The sequence below is a fragment of the Dipodomys ordii genome, unplaced genomic scaffold, assembly GCF_000151885.1.
Source record: "Dipodomys ordii isolate 6190 unplaced genomic scaffold, Dord_2.0 Scaffold70, whole genome shotgun sequence".
NCBI lineage: Eukaryota > Metazoa > Chordata > Mammalia > Rodentia > Heteromyidae > Dipodomys > Dipodomys ordii.
In genome coordinates, this window is record NW_012267286.1 from 10,037,124 (window position 1) to 10,057,855 (window position 20,732).

At 42.5% G+C, this 20,732-nt stretch overlaps 2 protein-coding genes across 5 annotated transcripts in view; both read left to right on the forward strand.

Moving 5' to 3' along the window:
* Bdh2 (3-hydroxybutyrate dehydrogenase, type 2) overlaps positions 1–3,847 on the forward strand; it is a 21,407-nt gene extending 17,560 nt beyond the window's left edge. Inside the window, exons 7-8 of the mRNA XM_013023747.1 lie at positions 834–926; positions 3,610–3,847. Of these exons, the coding sequence (XP_012879201.1) occupies positions 834–926; positions 3,610–3,663 (147 nt within the window). The 3' untranslated portion in view covers positions 3,664–3,847. The remainder of the gene's footprint in view (positions 1–833; positions 927–3,609) is intronic.
* A 1,383-nt stretch (positions 3,848–5,230) lies between these two features.
* Positions 5,231–20,732, forward strand: part of Slc9b2 (solute carrier family 9, subfamily B (NHA2, cation proton antiporter 2), member 2) — a 30,116-nt gene continuing 14,614 nt past the window's right edge. For 2 of the 4 annotated variants that reach the window (XM_013023754.1, XM_013023758.1), the window contains exons 1-7: positions 5,231–5,322; positions 9,685–9,825; positions 10,623–10,803; positions 14,140–14,310; positions 16,395–16,537; positions 17,077–17,204; positions 20,065–20,240. In XM_013023754.1, the coding sequence (XP_012879208.1) occupies positions 9,730–9,825; positions 10,623–10,803; positions 14,140–14,310; positions 16,395–16,537; positions 17,077–17,204; positions 20,065–20,240 (895 nt within the window). In that variant the 5' untranslated portion in view covers positions 5,231–5,322; positions 9,685–9,729. Of the gene's footprint in view, positions 5,323–5,878; positions 5,962–9,684; positions 9,826–10,622; positions 10,804–14,139; positions 14,311–16,394; positions 16,538–17,076; positions 17,205–20,064; positions 20,241–20,732 lie in introns of those variants that run through there. The other 2 variants (XM_013023757.1, XM_013023759.1) reach the window with 2 other exon arrangements.

Sequence of the window (20,732 nt, forward strand, 5' to 3'; positions counted from 1 at the left end):
GAGCCACAGTGCCACTTCCGGCTTTTTTCTTTTTGCTTATGTGGTGCTGAGGAATCAAACCCAGGGCCTCATGCATGCAAGGCAAGCATTCTACCACTGAGCCACCTTCCCAGCCTGCACTGTCTCTTTTGTTCAAGGCTAGTACTCTACCACTTTGAGCCACAGTGCCACTTCCAGTTTTCTGATGGGTAATTGGAGATAAGAGTCTCACAGGTACTTTTCTGCCCCGGTTTACAATCCTCAGATCTCAGCCTCCAGAGTAGCTAGGATTTCAGGTGTGAGCCATCAGCACCCAGCCTTCCTCTTGATCTTGCTTAGCCATACCTCAACTTCCATTTTTTACTGATGAATTGGAGATTAAGAGTCTTGAAGATTTATGTCTTTGAGGAGTATAAGCATGAACCACCAATGCATAGATTTGTTTCATCTTTCCAAGAGCTCTAGAGGTAGATGGTGGTGAAGTGGCACACATGTGCATATACTTAACCCTACAGAGCTGGACACTGAAATTTCTATGTTAAATGTATTTTAATGTTAAACGTGTTTCATTACAACTGTTGAACCTATGTGTTGGGATTAACAGGCATGTTTCATCATGTCACCCAATTAAAAAAAAAAGACCACAATCCTTCTTTCATATCACATATCATCTTTCTGCCATATCACAATATCTGTGGCTGTTGGTTTTCCAGCCATAGCAACCTGACTGCTGACGTGAGGAAGGAAAGCCAAGGGTCCCTCCGTGGCTTCCTCTTACCTTTGACACTTGAGGAGGCTATTGGAAAGCATACATCTTCCCACATCACTCACCTCTCCGTGGTCTCTGTTCACAGGCACTGAACGATTTTCTGAAGAGACAAAAGACAGGAAGATTTGCCACCGCTGAGGAAGTGGCCCTGCTCTGCGTGTATCTGGCTTCAGATGAAGTGAGCACTATTCTCCCAGAGTTCACTAGCCTCACACACCTGCGCAGTGGCTTGCCTAGCAGTGAAGTAGCATGGTAGAGTCTCGGCCACATACACACATACAAGGCAGGCATAACTTCCCATTTAATTCCAATTTATTCAAAGGCCACTTGGGATCTGAGCCACACTGACTCTTCTTTATTCAACTTTACATGTCACAAAATCTTACAGCAAATGAAATGGAATGCAGAAAAAAAAAGCATGAAACTGCTCAATTTCCTGTTTCTTATCTTGTGTGTGTGTGTGTGTGTGTGTGTGTGTGTGTGTGTGTGTGTGTGGAAGTGCTGGTACTGGGCTTGAACTCAAGGCTCAGGTACTGTCCCTGAGTTGTTTTTGCTCAAGGATAGCACTCTACCACTTGAGCCGCAGAAATCAGAATTGGAGATAAAAATTCCAGGCTGTTTTTGAATTGGGAGGCTCAGATCTCAGACTCCTGAGTAGCTAGGATAATATGAGACACCAGCACTAGGCAGTATTCAGTTTTCTCAAAGACAGTTGCTTTCAAATTTTAAAACCAGTGAAATCCTGATCAAATGTAAGTCAAACAAATGAAGATCTATGATGTGAGAGTTTCAGTGAAATAGAAAGGGTTAACCAGGTAGACTATACATATTCAGAGTTCACTTGCAGTATCTTTAATTTTACTGGAGTCTGGTAGATTTCCACTGGCTATATTTTTCATACTTGTTTGTCTTCAGGTGTGAAAATTCCTAGTTCTATCTCTTCTGCTTTGCATCTGTTTACTAATCAGTTGCTTCTGTAATGACGTGTGTGTGTGTGTGTGTGTGTGTGTGTGTGTGTGTGTGTGTGTGTTATACTTAAGGTTAGTGCCCTACCATTTGACCCACAGCTCCACCTCCAGCTTTTTGGTGGTTAACTGGAGATGAGAGTCTCATTCACTTTTCTGCCTGGGCATGATCCTCAGATTTCAGCCTCCTGAGTAGCTCGGATTATACAAGTGAGACATCAGTGCCTGTCTTATTGTATATTTTTAAATGACACAGCTGAGAAAACAAAAACTAACACAAGATGCAGAGGATAAAAGTATCCTCTTCTGCATCATGTGGTTGAATGTCACAAAAATTACATAACAAGGAACTTTTATGAATGGAAAGAGAAGAGGACAGCAGGATAGGGGTAGGTTGAAGAGGAGCTATGGGACTTGCCAGTTATTTTGCCTTTAAAACAACTTGGTGCAGACCAAATAATTTGGTGAAGATGAAAAACAGAAGGATTGAAATATGTGGGTGACAGAGAAGTCATCATTTCTCTTAATATTAGCCATATTTGTTATATCCAGGGAGAATGCTAGTTATGAGAGAAGCAAGCATCTAGGCTTGGTGAACCTATCTTCAGAGGAGCTCATTTGATTTGAAAGTATTGCTGATAAACTGAATGGCCCTTCAGAGACAAATGTGCAAATATTCTGTCTTGAAATGTGAAACAAAAAGGTCTTTGGCACTTTAGCAGGGAAAAGAACACTTCATATTAAATCTCAGCCTGCTTTTTAAAGAATTTGGGGAAGGTAGGCTTACTACCTCATTTTCCTAATTTATATAAACAGTTTTTAACATACTGAAGTTTTAATTTTTCTCTGCTTAAACTATGATGTCTTTCCTTCGGCCCCCTCTTTTCCTTCATGATTTAAAACTCAGTTTAAAATCAAGAACACAAATTAAGAGGCATATCCATTTTAAATTACCAGGACCCTTTCAGTTTTAGGTCTTGGAAAATGAGATGTTTTACAAGCATAATATCAATGATTATTTTTAATTTAGTTTTATATAGATTTGCTTATCTAGAACTTGTATAGAATAGGATTTCATAGTTTAATAAATTACATAATGCATGTAAAATTTTAAGATAGTGTATTTGATACAACTATTTTTATTGTTGGGTTTTTCCTTTTTTTTTTCCTGCAGGTGTTGAGGCTTGAACTCAGGGCCTGGATACTATCAGTGTACTTTTTTGCTCAAGGCTAGCACTCTACTACTTGAGCCACAGATCTACTTCAAGCATTTTTGGTAGTTGGAGATATAAGTCTCTATTGACTTTCCTACTCTAGCAGGAAAGATCTTCAGATCTCAGCCTCTTGAGTAGCTAGGTTTACAAGTGTGAGCTACCAGTGCCCAGATACACTGTTTGTTTGTTTGTTTGTTTAACTGTTTGTTGATCACCATGGCCACTTAGTTACTGATCCATTTACATTTTAAAGGGTTTTTCTTTTCTTTTCTTGTTGTTGTTGAAAAGTTTTCAGTGTCCTGAAACTCAGCTAGTTTTTTAACTGTCCTGAGCTTCAGGATGAAAATATGCTATGGGAGCACTTTCTTCTAATTTGGGACATGGCTATAGGCCACTACTGCTTAGTTTTATGAGTCTGAAACCAAACACCCATCTGACTCTGCCCAGAGCGAGACATGTATGGGCATGCCTGCCAGAGGCCCTGCAGCAACAGATCACACGAACAGCTGGCAGTTCTAAAGCATTCACAGGGAAATTCAATTTTTCTTAAATTCAGTTTATAAGTAGGGGCTCCTTATTCATATGAGAACCAATTGGTTATTCATCTAGACCATAAGTACTTTTGAAAACACAGCCTGTGTCCTGCGTGGTTAATTGTGTCACCTTGTGCTCCTCACTGCAGTCGGCCTACGTCACCGGCAACCCTGTGGTCATCGATGGAGGCTGGAGCTTGTGACTTCAAACCCGTAGCAGAGCAGCGTCTCAAGAAAACCACCCCACAGCTCTCTCCCAATGAAGGCAAGACCTTCCCAATGACAGTTCCCAAGAGCCTGGTTCTTTGAACAGATTAGTGTCTTTCTAATCTCTCCTGAAATGATTACGTAAAATCCAATTAAAAATATTGAACTTGTTGAAAAGAATCTTTTTTTTTTCTGTTTTTTTTTTTTTTTTTTACTGCCTACTCTATGGATGTTTTTATTCTAAACTAGTATAGCCAACTTACCTTTGGTTTTACTTTACTGCATTATGAAATAAGGAAGTTAGGCTAAGTGATTTGGATGGCTTTTGCATAGCATTATCAAAATGGTGCAGCGCCCTTATCTAGTGAATTAGTGTAACAATGACGTGTATGTGACTTTCACAGCATCCTGTGCCAGAAGTGGAGCTGTGGCTTAAGTGGTAGATTGCTGGCACGGAGTGAATAAAACAAGGGAAAGTCCCCAGGCCCTGAGTTCAAGCCCCAGGACTGGCACACATGCACACGCGTGCACACACACACACACACACACACATTGAATATTATAGTATAATTTTATTCTGTGAGCAAGCATACATATAGATGTATGGCTATAAATAAATGAATTCAGATGAACACACAATGAATTCTGTAAGTCAAGATGTTCAGAGTTAGTTCCCTCAGAGCCAGTGGTAAACTCTGTAAACATTACAATGGACAAGTGAATGTTAGCCAAAAAAAAATCCAATATTTTTCAATCACATGCAGTAGTTATTTATGTATGTACACATAGAGTATATGTATTTATAGAATTTAATTATATATGTACACACAGAGTATATAGGTATAGAGAAATAATTTATTTATTTAGGATTACTGGGATTAAACTTGAATTGTGCCTCCAGCCCCACTTGGCACTGGTAATTTTTTTTTGGTGGGGGGGGGATGTTGGTCGTGGGGCTTGAACTCGGCCTGGGCGCTGTCCCTCTGTTCTTCAGCTCAAGGCAAGCGCTCTACCACTTGAGCCACAGCTCCACTTCCAGTTTTCTTGTGGTTCATAGGAGATAAGAGTCTCATGGACTTTCCTGCCCCCGCTGGCTTTGAACTGCGATTCTCAGATCTCAGCCTCCTGAATAATTATGATTACAGGCGTGTGCCACCGCGCCAGGCTGGTGATTTTTGAGGTTGAGTCTCTACTTCCCTGTGTGGCTGGGCTGGCAAGTCCACTCCACTGCTCTCCCTGTAATGGGGTGAGCATCCCTGGCCACCACGCCCCTGTATTGGTTAAGAGGGAGTCCTCTGGCAGCGCCCTGCCTGATCTCCCACCTCTGCTTCCCAAATAGCTAGGATTACAGGCTTGAACAGTCCCACCCTACCCTAGCAGGCTCAGAGGAAGATCATATGACTGAAAATAAAGGAAAAACATAGCTCAATCCAATGGTAAGAGGAAGCTTAAGATTTTTTTTTTTCTTTTTTGTAAGCTTTAGAAGGAGGAAGAGTTCAGCTTAGGAAAATAACCAATTTTGGAAGCTGTGTTGGACAGGACCTTATCTGCTCTCAAAGCAGACCCTGAGAGACAGTGTGGGGTTCCGGGCAGAGACACTGGAAGATTGAAAAGCAAGATTAAAATTGGATTTGTGCTTAAGACGTGAAAAACAGGTAAGGGACGAGGCGGCGGGCGGGGACACACACACACACACACACACACACACACGGACATAGAAGGGAAGGAGGTTGCGCACACACACACACACACACACACACACACACGGACATAGAAGGGAAGGAGGTTGCACAAACATTGACCTGAGGATTCCGTGAACTAGAGTGCCTGGCAGGTTTCGTGTCTAGCACATGACGGCCCGGAGGGCACGGAAGACCGAGCCGTACACGCTGTACACGCTGCCGTGGGAAAGCGCTCCTGGTGGAGCCGACAAGAAGGCTTCAGAGGGTGGCTTAGGATGGATCAGGCGGGCAAGTGGCTGCAGGAAGCCGGGCGCTGGGCGGGCTGGGCCGGGCCGGGGCGGCCTTACCCTCCCCGCAGCTTCGAGGGGATCCTGGCACCCCGGGCGGGCGGGGCCTCCCATCCTCCCACCCCGATGGAAAGGATCCGCAGGAAGGCCTCGGTGCGTCCAGCCTGGTTCCGGGGTGCTCCCCGCGGGGCTGGAAGCGGCGACGCCCCGGGGTGCGCCCTGCGCCGGGTTCTCTGCGGGCGCATCCGGAGCCCCAGCGTGGATGGGGAGACCCGGCTAGATGCGTCCAAGTGGCGGACCCGACTCGGAGCCCCGCGCGCTCAGGGTAAACACCGCGCCCTGGGCTCCCCGCCCTCCCCGGTTCCTCCCCGACCCTGCCCTCCCCGCTTCTCGGCGCTCTCCCCTCGGGCTGTTTACTGGTGGCGGAGGCTGGCGCCGGGGAGATTCCGTTTTTCTTTAGCCCAGCTATGGGGCCATAGTGTCCCCGGGTGTCTGCGCTGCTCTGGGCGGGTGGAAGTGATGGCGGCTTCTACCCGATCTCAGTGCTGACCTCACCTCATCCCCTCACTTAGCCGGTTACCAAAAAGGTTCAGGAGGGCCCGCAGCCTTCCGGGACCGCGGAGGAGCTGGGTCTCCACGTGGAGACCCTGGGGAAGGCTTGGCCGCTTCCCGTGGAGCGAATGCCGGTTTCCGATTCTCTCCAAGTCAGAATGGAAGCATCTGGTGCCAGCGAATACCTGCATATCCCTCTGCGCCAAGCAGACGCAGGGATTAAACATCATGTCTGCCCTAATGGATTCACAGATCCAGGGTCATTAGGCAGTTCTGACTCATGCGAGCCACGTGGATAATCCACGCAGGACCCTTTCAAGGCAGGTGAGGGCCCTTAGGAGAATCAGTGTGGACTATTTGCGTCCCTGAGGGGGCTTCAGGAGGAGGCAGTGTAGAGTAAACTGAGCCGGGGGCTGGTGGCTCACGCCTGTAATCCTAGCTACTCATGAGGCTGAGATCTGAGGATTGCGATTCAAAGCCAGCCCTGGCAGAAAAGCCCCTGTGAGACTCTTAACCTCCAATGAACCACCTAAACACTGGAAGAGGGGCTGTGGCTCAAAGTGGCAGAGCGCTCGCCTTGCGCAGAAGAGCGAGCTCAGGGACAGCGCCCAGGCCCCGTGTTCAAAGCCAGTGGGTGATGTGGGGGTTAGACTGTCCATCTGTCGCTATGTGTGTCTTCCTGCACACACAGGAGAACCTGGAAAGCCACCCGCACCCCGCAGACTTCCTTCCAGTTCAGCTGGTAACCTGCGGTCTAGCAAGGAGAGGCCTTGCGTGGGGGTGATGCCAGTGTCAGCACGCAGAATTTGTTGGGCATGGAAGCCCCCTCAGCTGCTGAGACACCCGGAGTCTGCCTTCCCAAGTTGAATCGCCAGCGAGGTGGCTGTCAAGAGGTCCATCCAGGAGACTGGATGTGGCGGGGGATACCTGTAATCACAGCCCTTAGGAGGCTGAGGCAGAAGTTAGAGAGCCCAAAGCCAGTTAGCTAAAAAAGAAAAGTTAGCACACTGTAAATACAATTCACAGCACAGTACACACAAAGATGCTGGCGTAGACTGGGAAGGTTCTTTGGACGTTAGGAGGCATTTGCTGTAGAAATGAATAACGAAGGGCAGCCTTCCACCTCGGGTATAATTGTGTAGCCCCCTTTTCTCTGGATTGACACCTGTGTGAATAAGAGCCATCAGGGCTACATAGTGTCTCCTCCTGGCTATTGACTATGGGGATCACATACAGAACTCTGTATAAGTTAGTAGAAGGTTTGTGTTTATATGTAATCGTTTGCTGCTGCTACATTTTTGAGATTATGTAAACCTGTTAATTTTTTTTTCACCATGTGAAACTGAAGGTCAATAGATTATTCGAGATTTTCTCAACAGGAAAAAATAGTTTTTCAGAGTTGATAGAGTTAAAGTTTTCTAGGTGACAGCTACTGTAATGTACTTGAGCCTCTTTTTTTGTTTGCTTACTTTACCTTTTTTTTTTCCCCTGGATGGTGGGGCTTGAACTCAGGGCCTGGATGCTGTGTCTGAGCTCTTTTGTGCTCAAGGCTAACTCTCTACCACATTTCCACAGCACCACTTCCCTTTGTCTTTTTTAAAAAATATATTTTTATTGTCCTTTTTTTTTTTCAGATAGGCTCTTGTGATGTAGCCCAGGCTGACATGGAACTCATGATCCTCAGCCTCTAAAGTACTATATTCCAAATGTGCACCATCACACTGGCTCAGAGTCTTTTGCTCATGACAAAAATAGTGAAGCTCTTTTTTTGGGGGGGGTCCAGTTGTGGGGCTTGAACTCTGGGCCTGGGCGCTGTCCCTCAGCTCTTCAGCTCAAGGCTAGTGCTCTATCACTTGAGCCACAGCTCCACTTCTGGCTTTTTTCTTTTTGCTTATGTGGTGCTGAGGAATCAAACCCAGGGCCTCAGGCATGCAAGGCAAGCGCTGTACCACTGAGCCACCTTCCCAGCTCCCCAAAATAGTATGGTGCTTGATGGCTCTGTAACTTTTGTTCTCAAAGTCATTCTTGTGAACCTAACCTAGACCCTCCATTTTAAATGGTCATGAATTTCATTTTCAGTACTGGGGTCTGAACTTGTGCTTACTAGGCAGACCCTATACCACGGAGCCATGCTTCCGACACTTTTCTGCACTCATTATTTTCAGATTAGCGTCTCAGGTTTTGTTCAGGCTAGGCTAGACAACCACCCTCGTATTTGAAACTTCCTGGCATAGCTAGGATAAAAGCTGTGGAGCACCATGCTCAGCTTTTTTTCCTGTGGAGATGGAGTCTCATGAACCTTTTTTTTGCCTGGTCCTATGTGGGCCTGCCTAGAACATTGATCCACCTGTTTTCAGCCTCCTGTATAATTAAGATAACAGATCCCAGTTACTGATTGAGAAGGGTTTCTTGTAAACTTGTTGCCCAAGCTGGCCTCAAACCAGGATCCTCCTTTTCTCAACCTTCTAAGTAACTAGGATTACAGAGGAGCGCCTCTGGTGCCCGGTTAGACTCTCCACCTTCCATACTACAACACCTCATAAACACCCCATTCCTCTTATACATCTCCTTATATCACCAGTCTGGCCCTTGGAGGTACTTGTTTGTTACCTATAGACAAGATCTCTCAAGTTCCTGGCCCTACAAGCATAACGTGAGACATTTCTTCATTTAAAAACATTTACAGACTATATTCTGTAATGAGAGATCACTGAATATCTGGCCCCTGCGCAGCTATGACTCCTGTTGATAATTGGTATGTGGTTGATTCTCAGTCAGTATACAAACCCTAATGAGGGTATAGATGTTTTCCTCTGGGGGAAAGATTTCCATCTTCTCACACAAAGCCTGAGCACACAGTATGTGCAGAGACGGAGCTATTGGGCCTTGTTTCCCCGTCACATGCCATATAAAGGAAATAGCAAAAGGATAGCCAGAGCGCTTATGCTTCATTGAGCTGGTCCAGAGAACTCAGGAGATTTTAGTTGTGGTATCGCGCCACATATTTTGACGTGTAATTCAAAACACAGGGTGGGAAACAAGAATGTGATTGGTCAACCAGGGGCTTTTTTTTGGAAAGGAGTAAAAATTAAATCAATAAGATTGAAGGGCCTGGGAATGTGGCTTAGTGGTAGAGTGCTTGCAGAGCACGCATGAAGCCCTGGGTTCGATTCTTCAGTACCACATAAACAACAACAACAAAAACAAATGTGAAAGTTGCGCTGTGGCTCAAGTGATAAAGTACTAGCTTAGAGCAAAAGAAGCTCAGGGACAGTGCCCAGGCCCTGAGTTCAAGCCCCAGGACTGGCAAAAAAAAAAAAAGATTTGAAGATCGTATAGTGGAATCAAACAAAAGATCAACCATTGATAGTCTGAAACAATGTAACTTAAACTATTTTTTAGCCATTCAGAAGTCTGGGAGAAGAAATGAGTGTAATTCACTTACACGGATTTTCAAATTACTGCTGTTGTCTGTGCTGTTTCTCCATCAAAACAGATCTCGTTCCTCTCCACCCTATCATCTTTGTTGTTAGTGTAAATTATGGCAGATAAAGATACAGATAAAGCAATCCAATGCCACCATCTGGAAGCATCCACTGAGCTGAGTCACCCAGCTGCTGTGCATGAGGAGACACAGGTAAACATCTGGTGTTGCATGTAGACAGTTAGTCCTAGCTGTTATTTGAAGGAAGACATGTTTTTCTACACTATTACAGAATTGTAGTCTGCTCATTCTCTACTACTCACTTAAGCAATTTTCCCACCTGAGCATGATGACACGTGAGTGTAATCCCAGAACTCAGGAACTTGAGGCAGAAAGAAGGTGAATTTGAGGCCAGTCTGGGCTACATAGTAAGATCTTGTCTCAGAAAAACAAAAGTAATAACAAGGAACCTTACAATCCCCCCTCTTGTTAATTCCTATACTCAGTAAAGTCCAGGGTCAATGTGACTACCAGTTTTGCCAGCTAAGAGGGGCTGGCAAAATAGAGGGCCTATGGAATGCTTTGTGTCCCTGGCCCAACCCTTAGAATGATTTTGGTTTTCCTCCCTCCCTCTCTATCATTGGTCAATTCAAGTACATGACTGAATACAAATAGTTATCTTTCCCTGAACCCTTTTGATACAGGTAGCAACTTTTGGCTCTCAATTATATCTTAACTACTCCAATTTTCAAGCTGGGTATTGCAAAACAATGTTTGTTTTATGTGACTCAAGCATTTATAATTCTAAAAGGATAACAATATGCTAAATACTCTTAACACAGGTCTTCTAAGAAATAGCTGGCTTGTTAGCAATCAAGTTGTGGATTTTCCTCATAAAGTGTTATCTTTGATTCCAGTAGTAGCAATTTGATTTACAATGTGAAAAATTACCAAAGATCTGTAGAAAATATGGCATTCTAAAAACTTGTTTTAAATGGCTTTAAATACAGGAGGAGACAGTTATGAATTCCAAACATGTAGATGGAAATGAACCAACAGAAGGAAGTAACCTACTGAATAGCAATGAGAAAAAGTTACGGGAAACACCCACAGAACTGAATTGTTTGCAAAGACTGAGATCTGCGTGGGCTTGCCCTCCACATGGGCTACTGGGCAGAGTAATAACAACTGGTAGGTATATGGAAAGGATGAATTCAGAAAGAGAAGGGCAAAAATGAAATTAGCACCTGGATGCCAATCACTCATGCCTGTAATCCCAGCTACTCTGAAGGCTGAGTTCTGAGGAGCTTGGTTTAAAGCCAACCTGGAGCAGAAAAGTCTGTGAGACTCCTCTATCCAATTGAGTACACAGAGCCGGAAGTGGAACTGTGGCTCAAGAAATGTAAACGCTTCAGGGACCCCAGGCCCTGACTTCAAGCCTCAGGATTGGCACCAAAAAAAAAAAAAAAAAAAAAGATGAGGTTATAATTCATCTTGGAATTATAATCCACCTTGGTTTAAAGGATGAAAGCAAGCATACTTACATAAAACCCAGCAGGGTAACAGTTTTCCAGGGTGAATGCTGCTGGGTTCCCATTCACAATGACTGGTCCACACAGTCAGTCATTCAAGGTCCCAGGTGACAAAGCTCCAACATAGTCAACCCAAGGTTTTCAGGATCACTGAGGTCAACGCCACCTGAGTCATCAGGAAGTGGAAAAAAACAGAGATCAAGGAACTTCTCCTTTAATACATCTGAGTAACTTTACAGAATTACATGAGGGCTTTAATGAGAAAAATGTTCGCAAAAAATCTCTTGTAAACAGAAAAATACAACCTAAGTTGGCTGGTATTACTGTAACTGCAAGTAATATGCAAGCAGATACAGCTCAATTTATGCTTCTAAATAAATCCTGTTACTTTATAAATAATAACCTTGGTTTATGATTCCATTTATTACAGTAGGACTGCCATTGCTTCTTAAACACATTGAGGAATTTTTGGGAGGACAAGGAGGTGTTAGTGTGTGTGTGTGTGTGTGTGTGTGTGTGTGTGTGTGTTCCACTTCTGCTTTTTTGGTGTTTAGTTGGAGATAAGAGTCTCACAGACTTTCCTGCCTGTGCTGGCTTGAACCATGATCCTCAGATCACAGATTCTTGAGTAGCTAGGATTGCAGGCATGAGCCACTAGCAGTCAGCTCACACAAATTTTGGAAATTATTTCAATTTGAATATAGATGTCTTCTAGGGATGGATTTTGGTTTTGGAGGCAATGAAAGATTATTGTATTATAAATGTGATGACTAAATGGATGTTCAGATTCAGTGAGGCCAATTTTGGTTGTATATTAAGAGTGTATGTTCATATGTGTCACTTTTGTTAAGAAATATGCAATCTAATTGGAAAAAGAGAAGTCTTTTGAAGATGTGGTATTTCAAAAATCATGCTGAGAAATTACAACACCATTGAGGTAAATAGATAGTGTCCCATAAAGGATGTAACTTCACTGAACAATGAAGCTTTTTTTCCCCCACCTTGGGGACAGGATGTCAATAGTTTAGGCTCACTTTGAACTTGTGATCCTCTGGAATTACAAACATGCACCATTATGTCCATTGCAATGCTTAAACCTTGATAGTTCCACTTCAGTTTGGGGCTCTGAAAGATGTCCTTTTTTTTTTAAACATTTCATTTGAGACAATGAAAGCCAAGTATAATATGATAGCTTTAGACTCTAGATATGTTTTTAATGAAATTAAGTTTTTGTTCTATATAGGAAAAAAATCTCAAACTTTATTTAGAACTTGTAGAGAAAACTAGATTCCAAAACATACACGCACTAATAAAGACACAGGTAATTTGATATTTTTTTTAACTTTGACCATTCAAAATATATTTTGATATCGTTTATATTTAAAAAGTGAATGATGTGACTTGAGAATTCATTTTTTTAAACTTTATAATCGTGGTCTACAAAGCTGCCTGAAAAATGAGCTCACAGTAGGAAGTTTGTATTTGTTTCCAGTTTTGCAAGATGACTTGATCTGTATTGGGTATTCTTTTTAAGAAATAAACCTTACATGTGAAAATATGATTTTCCAAAGTTATAAAGGAAAGTAAGTTATTAACTGATTTAAACATGGTTTAGAGAATAAGGTGGGCAAGAGGAAAGAGTTGATGAAATAAAGACAGAATATTCCAGAACTGATTTTGTAAAAAAAAAACATAATTTTTAAGCAAATGAAAAGGAAGCCACACCTAAACATATACATCATTCTGAAATTGCAGAAAGCCAAATGCGATCTTACAAACAAAAAGAAAGAAAAGAACCAAAATTAATAACAAAAATGAAAGCCAGGAATCCAAGGAGAATTATTTTCAAAGAACTGAGAGAAAAAAGTCTTTCATTCTAATAATGGAGCTATACCTGAGTTATACCTAGAAAAGCTATCTTTTGAGTATAAAGAGAAAGTAATTTCTGACAAAAATAGTAATTTACTACCAAAGATCTTCATGAGAAATACAGCATGATCTGACATAGCATTTCTCTATCAAGAATTGCATTTATGAAATGACATATAGAGAATTGTATTGGTGCCATACAGAATTTGCATGTGTTTTTGCATATCATTTTTCTGGCATATTACTATTTTTACATTATGCAATAGCACAATAAAACAAGATGAGTCAATAATAGAAAAGCCAGATGCTACTCAAGAGGGTGAGCTCTGAGGATCACAGTTCAAAGTTCTCCTGAGCAGAAATGTCTGTAAGAACCTTTTCTCACCAGGTGCCAGTGGCTCATGCTTGTAATCCTAGCTACTCAGGAGGCTAAGATCTGAGTATCACAGTTCAAAGCCAACCTGGCCAGGAATGTCCATGAGACTCTTATCTCCATTAACCACCAGAAAACCAGAAGTGGCACTGTGGCTCAAGCGGTAGAGTGCTAGCTTTGAGCTGAAGAGCTCAGGGACAGCACCCAGGCCCACAGTTCAAGCCTCATGACTGACAAAAAGAAAAAAAAATCTTTTCTCCAGTTAGCCAGCAACAAAAAAGCTGGAAATGGAGATGTGGTTCAACTGATAGAGCACCAGCCTTGAACACAGAAAGTTAAGAAAGAACACAAGGGCCTGAGTTCGAGCCCTGGCACAAATAAATAGAATAAAACCAAATACTGGAATTTAAGTATTCTCCTATACCCATAGAGAAGATAAAGACGGCAATTGTTCCTTATAATATTTACTGCTGATGTAATTGCAATAAAATTCTAAAGGAAAATAGGAATGACGAAAAAGGAAAATGGTGAAAAGAAGTTCAAGATAGTGACTTCTTTTGCAATGTGGAAGAAGATGGGGAACAGAGTTGGGAAGAACACAGGAGAAAATGCAACTGCACTGGTAATATCCTACTTCTTAAAATAGATGGGAATTATCCAGCTTGTATTCTTTGTCATTCATATATCATTATGGCCATATCAAAACCTGCCTGTGACAACTTGATAGAACCAAATTTTCTTGGCTTCTTCCAGTTACCATGGTTGTTCTTTTGTGGGCTGTCGTATGGTCAATAACAGGCAGTGAATGCCTTCCTGGAGGAAATCTATTTGGAATTCTAATCTTGTTCTATTGTGCTGTCATTGGAGGAAAACTGTTCAGCCTCATTAAGTTACCAACATTGCCTCCACTGCCTCCTCTTCTTGGTAAGTGCTGAATGTTTCCTGTTTTCTCCAGAGTAAATTGTATTTTTTTTAAAACGAATTGTAAGTTTGGAAGGCTTTGGGAACTAAAGCAATACAATATTTCTCTATTTGTTGTAGTAGGGCCAGAAGCCAATTATTAAATTTTGTGAGCCAGTTATTAAATGTGATTTTTTTAAGGTAAACTATTTCAGGTGCTGGTGCTGCTGGCTCAGACTTTTTGTAATCCTAACTACTCAAGAGGTTGAGATCTGATGATCAAGATTCAAAGTTAATCCAGGCAAGGAAGATCCTGCAACTATTATCTCCAGTTAACCACCAAAAAAAAAAAAAAAAAACCTATAAATGAAGCTGTGGCTCAAAAGATTAGAGCACCAGCCTTGAGCAGAAAAAAATAAGGAACAGTGGCTGGAGTTCAAGCCCCAGTAATGACCCACATACACAAAAATCAAAGTGTGGAAACTTACAGTTAAACTGCTTACATTACAAAACAAGAGCTAGCGACACTCAGCATTGGTTGCTTCTTAATTATTCCACATTTCCCCTTATCCGTGCTCCGTGGGCGGTGGAGCTTGTATAATGGAGGACCATGACCTGTTTCTTCTCAATGGCACATGGTGACATCATTATTGTAACATAACATCAGTTTGGTGGAAGTTTCTGTAACACCGAAATCAGTAAATGCTATAAATCAGGGATCGCTGCATTGTAAGTTACTTCTGTCATCAACAATGAATGATGCTCTGATGCATATTTTCATTGTTACATTTCCCTCTTATTCCTTACCATAAACCTATCAGTCCGCATTCACGGCAACCCTATACTCACTCATCAGTGATGTGAGTGGCTGCTGAATCAGGCCTCAGGCCCTCCTTCATTCTTACATTGATTTTTTCAAATCCTCAACTGTGACCGTTTTTGGTGATGATCACAGAAGTTTGGCAAGCAACAGTGACAATCGATTGAGGGACCAATTACATGTGGGGCATGGCATGCACTTGTCCCTTTACGTTTGTTGATCATATTTTAATTTTACCCTGTGCACACTGCACTGACCATTATATTTAACAAAAAGCAGTCAATGAAGACTCATACATATCATCACCAAATTAACAGTCTATAAATGGCCCAGACTTAAGAGACTTTCCCCTATATTAAACGACAATGGTAAAAGTGTGCCAGTAAATGCGGTCCTGCCTCTGAGCCTGTAATAAGTCATAAACTACAACCCATAGCTGTCATTGGCTCTGTTCTCACAGAAGATCCCCTTACTTTCTCTAGCCATGTGAAGTAGGAGCTTACAAGGACAAGGGCACACTTGGAGGATAGGAGCTTGACAGGTCTGATAGAGGAATCGTGTGTGTGTGTGTGTGTGTGTGTGTGTGTGTGTGTGTGTGTGAATACTGATGTTTGAACTCAGAACCTAGGCACTGTTTCTTAGCTTTTGTCATTCAGTACTGGCACTCTACCATTTGAGCCACAGTGCCACTTCCAGCTTCTTGCTAGTTAATTGGATATGAGACTCAAAGAGCCAGAGCCAGTGACTCATGCTGTAATCTTAGCTACTAAGGAGGCTGAGATTTGAGATCAGGGTTCAAAGCCAGCTTGGGCAGGAAAGTCCGAGAGACTCTTATCTCCAATAAACTGCCAGAAAACCAGAAGTGGCACTGTGGCTCAAGTGGTAGAGCACTAGCCTTGAGCTGAAGAGCTGAGGAACAGTGACCAGGCCCAGAGTTCAAGGCCCACGACCAACCAAAAAACAAACAAACAAAAACAAAAAGAGTCTCAAAGACTTTCCTACCCAGGCTGGCTTCAAACCATAATCCTCAAATCTCAGCTTCCTGAGTAGTTAGGATTATAAGTATGAGCTACCACACCCAGCCATTTTACTCTTTTATGTCCATTATAAAGCCTGTCTTTGCCTAATTTATATTATTTTAGTTTTTTTCGCTTAAAAGTTTCACTTAATTTAACCAAAGACTACACATAGGGAGAAATCATATAGTAGTCTCTGTCACGTGCAAAGTACCAGAAAATATTTCCTATATTTGAAAACTGACTTGTGTTATTTGACTTCTCCACTGAAGGCATGCTGCTTGCTGGGTTTCTCATCAGAAATATCCCAGTCATCAGTGACAATGTGCAGATCAAGCACGATTGGTCTTCCTCTCTGAGGAGCATAGCCCTTTCCATCATACTGGTTCGTGCTGGCCTTGGTTTGGATCCAAAGGTATGAATTACTGGATTATTATTGAACAGGATATTTACCCTCCCACATTCCAAGTATTTGGAATCCCTGAGACTCAGGAAAGAGATGGGGAGAAACGAGGAGATACCATTTGCAGCGATCAGAATAAAGACACTGAGATCTGAGGATCACAGTTTGAAGCCAACTTGGGCAGAAAAGTCCATGAAACAATTCAATATACTTCTCAGAAATAGCCAGAAATGGTGCTGGAACTCAAGCAGGAGAGTGGTAGCCTTGAGCACAAAGAAGCTCAGGAACAGCACCCAGGCCCTGAGTTCAAGACCCAGAACTGGCAAATAAATAAATAAAAATGAAATGATACTATTACTTGTCTCATAGGGTACTTCTGAGGACTTCAGATGCTCTCTAAAACACTGAAATGTTTGTTAACATAAAATGTATCATCCGGAAAATTCATGATGCAGCAGATCTCGTCTGAATACTGAAGAGAAGGTGTTTAAGGTTATGATCTTGGAGTGTCTTCAGGGGATTCTATTACTAAGTCTATGCTTGTATTCCAGGCCCTGAAGAAGCTGAAGGGTGTGTGTGTCCGACTGTCCATGGGGCCTTGTATTATAGAGGCATGCGCAGCCGCTGTTCTTGCTCACTTGCTGATGAGGTTGCCATGGCAGTGGGGATTTATCCTGGGGTAATGATTTCTTCTTTGTTGTGTAGAGATAGGCAGGGACACTTAGGGCACTCCCTAGTTCTATCCAAGAGAAGGCATCGTGATATTTTCTTTGTTTTGTTTTGTTTTTTGGGTCTGGTCGTGGGGCCTGAATTCTGGGCCTGGGCGCTGTCCCTCAGCTCTTCAGCTCAAGGCTAGCACCCTGCCACTTGAGCCACAGCGCCACTTCCGGCTTTTTTCTTTTTGCTTATGTGGTGCTGGGGAATCGAACCCAGGTTCCTCAGGCATGCAAGGCAAGCGCTCTACCACTGAGCCACCTTCCCAGCCCCGGCATCGTGGTATTTTCTTAAGGACACAAGAAAATGCAACTAGAAAATGTAGCATCATCTAAATGTTCTCATTTCATAATGCGGTTCAAAGCCAGCCAGGGCAGAAAAGGCCATAGGACTCTAATCTCCCCCACCAAAAAGCCAGAAGTGGAACTGTGGCTCAAGAGGTATAGCACTAACTTAGGGCACAAAAGTTCAGGGACAGCACCCAGGAAATAATTTCAAGCTCCAAGACCAGCACACACACACATACACACACACACACACACACACACACACACACATCAAAAGGTATATGGTAAGAATTTAACACTAATAAGTAGACAAGAAAGCAAGAAGTAAGAAATTCTTCTTTTTTTTTTAAACCTGTTCACATTTATTTAATTATCATAATGATTACAATTAATGAGGATTCCACAACTTTATTTGTAGTAATGTAAGTAGGATGTCTAACTGAAAAATAGAAAACCAGTTGTTTGTTCTACCCAAAAAAGTGTCCCTTTGTACTGTGGTCTGTTTGAGCCCAAACAGAATGTGTGGCTCCAAAAGTGGCCGCCTCTGCCTCCTATTCCAGGTATGGGTCCCTTCCCTTAATTCTTTTTTTTTCCCTCCCCTCTCCCCTTTCTTTTTCTTTTTTTTTTAATTTAATTTTATTTGTGAACATACTGTACAGAGGGGTTACAATTACATGGGCAGGATAATGCATACATTTCTTACCAAGCATTGCAGCCTCCTCATTTGTTTACCCTTCACATCCCTTCCCAGCCTCCCCCTCCCCCATCCCAATCCTTCTCCTTCCCCCCTCCCCCCCCCCACACCAATGTTGTAAAGCTCGTTTTGAACATGACAACTTGTACTTCTCATTGTTGCAACAGGTCCACCTGTATCCTTAACAACTGGTTTTTCCCCATCTCCTCCACAAGTTATACTGACATCAAATATAGTGAAAGCAGGGGTTATACTGTGGGGGAGGGACATACAAAGCAACAAAGAGATAATCTTATAAATGCATTAGAAACACATGCATGAAAGAAAAAAACATTAAAATACATATCTAACGGTTCATTTTCCTGACATCACATTATCTGACCTTTTCCGCTTGACTCATAAATGGAAAAACTTGGAAAAAATTATATTAAGTGAAGTAAGCCAGGCCCAAAGAAACACAGGTCCCATGGTTTCCCTTATTTACAATATCTAGTATATGTCTGAGTCAAGCAATTCTTCTTATGGTTAAGCTTCCTGCCTGGATTCAGATCCCAGTTTTGTGATTTTCCCAGTTTGATCTTTCACATGCTATGCCATTTCTCTGTGTCTCAATTTCTTCATTTATGAAAATGAATTTGTGAGGGTTCAATCATTTTGTTTTGCTTTGCTTTATGGGGGTACTGGGGCTTCACTTCAGGGCCTAGACATTTGTCCCTTAGCCTTTTCTGCTCAAGGCTGTTGTTCTACCACTTGAGCCACAGCTGAAGTACATAAAATGCTTCCTGGTTTTACAGCTGCTGCCATCCTAAGAATCATATTGCTGTCGTTATGTCATTTTGTGAATCTGTCTTTCTTGATATATGAAGTCCTAATTGAAGGCCCACCATTGCTTGGTTCCTATTCAGAGCATCCATGGCAGTTTTTCCTTCCTCACAACATAGTGTGTTGTTTTAGAACAGCAACCTCAGCCCCATTCATCCTATATTTCATTCATAAAGACATTTTTATTTGTATTGCTAGTATTAGGGCTTGAACTCAGGGCCTGGGCGTTGACCCTTAGCTTTTTCACTCAGGGCTGGTGCTCTACCACTTGAGCCACTACTCTACTTCTAGCTCTTTGCTGGTTAATTGGAGATAAGAATCTCATGGACTTTTCTACCCAGGCTGGCTTTGAACTGCAATCCACAGATCTCAGTCTCCTGGCTAGCTAGGATTACAGGTGTGAGCCACTAGTGCCCAGATTTTAATATATGTGTGTGTTTAAAGATATATATGTGTATATCAGATATATATGTTAAGATATATCATATAAATATAATAAACATATATATATACTTTTTTAGATAACCTATATCTACTTTTAGACAACTTAAATGTGTATGTGTATGACTATACTTTGACAAAATGTTCTGTTTCACGATAAACTATAAAGCGGATAGTGCTTCTGGTTTGATGTTTTTCTGCCATTTGAAAGGTTGTAGTTGTCCAAAGTCTAACCTTTAAAAGCATAGAGAAAAAGTAAAAGTTGTTATAATTTTTGTTGTTGTTGGCTGTAGGCCTTGAATTCAGGGCCTGGATGCTGTCCCTGAACTCTTTTTTTACTCAAGGCTACCAACTCTACCATTTTGAACCACAGCTCCACTGCTAGTTTCTTTGTGGTTAATTGGAGATAAGAGTCTCACAGACTTTCTTGCCCAGGCTGGCTTTGAACTGCGATCCTCAGATCTCAGCCTCCCGAGTAGCTAGGATTTGAGGCGTGAGCCACCAGCACCGGCTTATAATGATTTTTAAGACTAAGAATCAGTAAGATGCGATCACAAATGTCTAAAGCGCTGCGTGCTTAGCTTTGTTTTAGGTGCTGTGTCTCCGGCTGTGGTGGTGCCTTCAATGCTCCTTCTGCAGGGAGGGGGCTACGGTGTTGAGAAGGGAGTCCCCACCTTACTCATGGCTGCTGGCAGCTTTGATGACATCCTGGCCATCACTGGCTTCAACACGTGTTTGGGCATGGCCTTCTCTACAGGTAATAAGAGGACAGTGTGTTCTCTTGGGGACAGGCTGTATTGTTATAAGCAGGGCATATTTGCTCAAGGCAAGTTAAAAATAGGAAAGCAATGGCAGGTGTGTACCTAAGGAGGATCAGAGGCTGCCTTTCCTTCCTGCTTGCCTCCAGAGAGAGAGGCCGCACAAGTAACATGGAGAAAGTTGGGGAATGGGGATGGAAAGCACAGGGAAGGGAAGGAAAGCAGCTTCCTCTTAGAGGGATCTAAGGAAAATTTTAATCTATATATTTCTCTCAAAGGATGGATAGGTTTTACAAAGAGCGTACAAGACAGAGTAGTCTGAGAGAAAGGAAGAGCCTACTTCGTGTGTGTGTGTGTGTGTGTGTGTGTGTGTGCACGTGCACTCACACACGTACGTACACTCACACGTGCACACACTCTCCCTTGGCTCACTCAATGCTAGTGCTCTATCATTTGAGGCACAGCTCTACCTCCAGCCTTTTACTAGTTAA